Genomic DNA, 5,083 nt, shown 5'->3' on the forward strand with positions numbered 1-5,083 from the left:
TTCTTCCCACACTCAATATGCGAATGGAACAGGAGAAAAACCTAATAACTAGTACAAAGGGATGTACCCTCTGCCATGCACTTTACAATGGTTTGCAGAGTATAGATGTAGAATTAGAGTACAAGAACATGCACCCCATCCCCCACATTGTACAATCATTCCTGCGTCCGCGTTTCCACATGTGGGGGTCATCAGTCGCGTATATAGCTGGCCACGCCTGTCGGCTGTGGTGTTTGTGTCAACAGTCGCAGTCTGACAGGGCATTGACTGCTACATTGTATGTATGTATGTATGTATGTATGTATGTATGTATCATGTTATGAATAAAGTTGTGTGAAAGTAACTTGACTATTGCATGATTACTGGTTACCTTCTCGCCCTGATGACCCAATGCCCTACCACTGGTCGAGCTGCACCACATCCCTTATAATATAGCTTGCACATGTTGTTCTCCCTCCCGTAGCAGAAACACTTACTAACAGATCACATCATCATATGATCATATGCTTATTTAAGATGAATCTGAGTTGTATTCCATAGTTGTTAGTCTAGTTTGGTTTTATTCCAGATGTATACCATGAGCTAGGGGCTAGGAGTCTGGTCTGTCAACGTGTGTTTTCTCTCGCCCTCTCCCTCCTTCTCTCCCCCCTCCCCTCCACCCTCTCTAATGTTTTATTGCATTTTATTTTAACTGTGGATGGAATGTGTATTCTGGTCAAATCAATTTTAAATAATTGGTAATAAAATGGGAGCGTATTAATTATCAACAATGTTTCTGCTTAAGAATACTATCATGGTATCAGTAAAATATAACTAAATTTATGCTTTGTCTTTTACAGATCCTTGAGCGAGCAAGTAGATGTACTAAAGGAGATAAGAATCTGAAAACTGAAGAGACAACTGTTTTTACAGAGGAAGATTTTAAGAACTTTGAAGAGGAATACATTGATACGTAGATCATTGTGTATAATAACAGTTTAGAATTGCTAAAGAAAGATTGTCATCTTATAATCGTAGTTACAGTACTGACCGTTTTCTAATGGGATGTTTTCAGAAAGCAAAAGTATGGCTTTTAACTATTTGATATCTTGGAAGTCTATAGGCGTGTGTGCTTAACTGTCGAACAATGCGTGACGCTTTACTTGGAAAAATATTCATTTTGTTCAGTAGTTTATTTTACTTTCTTTACACCGTTTGGGTTATAGCTCTACCCTTTGTTGATGATGGACACCCTCTTAGGCTTCTGTTTCCATCTGTTCATTATGCTCTTTTGATCCCTGCTTTCATGGGACTTGGCTTTATTGGAGGACTAATAGTTTTTACCGTATATGCAATTCACCAGCCATGAAAAAGTGGCTTGTAATTGGTGTCTCAGGTGTAACGTGTGGTGGGAAGACAACAGTTGCACGTTCTTTGCATGAAAGCCTTCTAGGTTCATATCTCTTGTGCCAGGATGACTATTTTCTGCCTCCAGATAGCAGCAAGCATACATGGATCCCAACCCTGAACCACATAAACTGGGAGATAATGTCAAGTGTTGATATGAACAAAATGTGGGCAGACATTAAAAGAATTACCCAGTTTAATTTCCTGCAGCATTTTAGCCATTGCAAAATACACGAAGAAAAAAGTACTAATGACCCACCACTGATGAATTTTGAAGCTTCAGCAGGTGAATTACCATTTCATATCTTAATAATTGAAGGATTTTTGGTATTGAATTATCAGCCGATTGTGGAAATTTGTCACTTAAAATATTATTTAACACTTACCAGGGATCAATGCTGGGAAAGAAGGAAAGTTCGTATCTATGATCCCCCTGATGTACCTGGTTATTTTGATGTGTGTGTTTGGCCTGAGTATGAAAAACACAGAGATGAAGTTTTTCAGACTGTTGCTGATGTTCATATTATAGATGGTACAAATGATGTGAGGCAAGTTGTGTCTGATATATTTCTTGACATAATGAAATATAAGAAAATTACCATGTGAACTATTTGATTTATCTCTAATTTTCTTGAGTTTCATGTAGCAATGAATATTTTATTGTGTTCACAAAACTTTCTAAGTCACTGTACAAGAAATTCAAAATTGAGAAAGTTTAACATATACACAAACTATTCCTCAATGTACAGATCCCCAAACAAGATGAAGTTAAATAAATAAAAACTAGATTATAATGTTGTGTTTTTAGTCATCTATGACAAGACATAGGAATTTTAACAGGATGTTCTTCAAAATAAATAATGAATTTGCACATGGAATCAGATGTCCCTATTTCCCAAATATTTGTTTCCTTTTACAACACTGTAGTCCTTTGATAACATTGCAGCTTCAAAATTCTGTAATTTCATATAAAGAATGCAGTTGATAACCCCTTTTCAGTCTTGATGTGCAATATATTGGACATGGCCTTTTACACATGTTGTAATAGCAAATGATTTCATTCACCTTTTACACTCAGTAGCCTATTTATTGGACATCTGTCACTTTTAGTTTCGCAGTTCTTGATGACCGAGCAAGTGGAGCTGCACTGTGAACTGATTTCTGCAGACTCCTTGTGAAACCATGGCGGATGCATTCAATGTCTGTGTCAGACACTCGGGGGACAGCCTGACGATTTGCCTTTACACAAACAAATGGCTTCACGAAATTGTTCATTCCATCATCTAATGCTCTGTGCTGTAGGGAGATCCACACATACCTAGCATGAAAGTCACACTTTACAGTTATTACTGACCCTCACTATGCAAAATGTAGAACACAAAAGATTCCTGTTGTCCTGACACCATTTTTATTAATACTAAAGTGGGAGCACATTGCTGCTACCTAGCGGGAACCATGTAAAACAAGAATTTGCTCTTTCCAACAGTACTTTGGTCACGCACATATCTCAAATAACATAATAGTTACAATTTTTTAAAAATAGGAAGATTCTTTTGATACACCCCTTATATTGGTATTTTTGAGTCTGTTTTTTTCTGAACACACAGCAGATTTCGCTTCTGTAGTGATGTAGTGACAAGAGACTGTTGCAGTGCCCAAGCTCCCAAACATACACTCTGCCCGCCACTCTCTCATTGACTGCTGAGAACCTGCCACCTGACATGCCCCCTGTTATTCCTGTCATACCTCACGGTGAGCGTCGACAACATTACTGCGAAATGTGTAACTACGCCACTGGACCCAATCTAGAATTTCAGCGTATGCTGCAGAAACGTATGCTTTTTTTGACTATTTGTCAAATTTTAAAGTCAGTTTGATTCTGAGTTCAAGTTAATTCAGGCAGAGTGAAGCTTACACATGGTAGATGTTCATAAAAAGTCAAAGTACGCAGTATAGATTCCCATGGTTCGCAGCATGACGAAATTTGCTGCCCTCTCATGGCCCCCTCACCCCCCTCCCCTGCTACTCATCGTAGGCATCAGCCAACCAGGTGACATTCTTCCCCCTCGAACGCTTCCATAGAGCTGTGCTTGTGGTACATAAATAAAAGATTGCATATAAAATTCAGTCCCGCGTTTGGCTGACGTCTGTTGGTACTACCTCTGCAACATGTCTTTCTACTGTAATTTATCCTTTCCAGTGTAATTTATTCTTGCGATAACAATTGTGATCAGTTTAATGCAATTTATTTTGTCTGTTAGGTATTTATTTCTGGATTAATTTTCTTTCTCATTTCATCTGAATTTTACCATCTTGTTCTAAAGCTGATTAAAAGCTAGTGACATTTTCCCCGGTATTCTAATGTATAACAGTGATGGAATTTCTCATTTGCAATCCTCTTGGTAAATCATTGGGTACAGAATCAAGTGATGTTCTTTGAAGAACAAGATTTTCGCCTTTGAACATTACCTTTACTTAGAAACCAGCATAAATGTATACATATATTGTATGAGAGCTTTTATTGCACACCTGTCCAAATAAAACAAAAGTTTGTAAGTTGATAGAATCTAATGATATTGTCAATTTTTAAGGAGAGCATTAGGTTGTTGTTATGGCTAAATCATAGTTACTTGCTTCAAATGTCACATGATTGTTCAAGCAACATCGATAATGTATTGAGCACTTCTGCATATCAGAAACTCTTGAGCCTATTTGAATGAAAGTATTGTTTGCAATGCCCTTTGGAATTCTTCAAAATAAATTTGTACGAAACCTCAGTAGCCAAAGCTTCATTTGTAAATGTAAGGCGACCCCTGTATTAATCCATTAAACAATGTAAAAACATTGACTTCAGCAGCCTATGTGAATATAAGACTACCCCTTTTTTTTTTTTTTTTTTTTTTTTTTTTTAATGATGAATTTGGGAGAAAACCTCATCTTATAATCGGGTAAAAATGGTACTTGGCACCATGTTAAGCACATTCTCGAAGAAGACTATTATAGTAAGAGGACAATGGATTATTGTGTGTGTGAAATGTTCCAAGTCGGGCAAGGGCATAATGAACTAATTGCCATGTGGACAGATAGGATTGGTGAGATGCAAAGAAATTTCAGAGAAGCTGTTGGTGCAGTGACAAGAAGAGAAAGTTTAAAAAGAGCAGTTGAGTTAATTGACTTTCTAGATAGTGTGTGTTCCATACAATGATTTTATAAAGATAGAGCACACACAGTTTTGAGAAGTCGAATGGTCAGTAGCAGTAGAAATTTCACCATAAGAAGAAACAATTGGGAATTGATCACTTAAATTCAAAGATGAATGTGCAGTAGTGGGGTTTGCATGGAATATGGAGATGTATTTCATCTACCAGGTGACATTTGTCATATAAGCCTGCAGTAAAGAATAGGATACCAATAGCACCTGAACATCCAGGAAATGTGGTGAATGCCAGATTGTACTGGATACTGGAAGCATAGAAAGCAGTTTTAAAAGAGCTCATTTGAGCATATGTTTAAAGATGACAAATAGTTTAAAGCAAGAATGGGTGCAATACACGATTCTTGTTGGTTCTGAAAAATATAGATAACAGTGGTAAAAAGAAATGGAGAACCATGGACTACAAACAGTTGATATGCAGTTCATATGATATACACGATGCAGTTCACTACCAAATATCTCCGATAACTAGGAGCAATTAAA

At 37.1% G+C, this 5,083-nt stretch overlaps 1 protein-coding gene across 1 annotated transcript; it reads left to right on the forward strand.

Moving 5' to 3' along the window:
* Positions 1-1,200: 1,200 nt before the first annotated feature.
* LOC126175585 (nicotinamide riboside kinase 1) lies at positions 1,201-4,163 on the forward strand. Its single transcript, XM_049922445.1, has one exon. It carries the CDS (start codon positions 1,345-1,347, stop codon positions 1,990-1,992), a length of 648 nt encoding a protein of 215 aa, XP_049778402.1. The 5' UTR covers positions 1,201-1,344; the 3' UTR covers positions 1,993-4,163.
* The last annotated feature ends 920 nt before the right edge of the window (positions 4,164-5,083 follow it).

Source organism: Schistocerca cancellata, chromosome 3, assembly GCF_023864275.1.
Source record: "Schistocerca cancellata isolate TAMUIC-IGC-003103 chromosome 3, iqSchCanc2.1, whole genome shotgun sequence".
NCBI classification, from domain to species: Eukaryota; Metazoa; Arthropoda; class Insecta; order Orthoptera; family Acrididae; genus Schistocerca; species Schistocerca cancellata.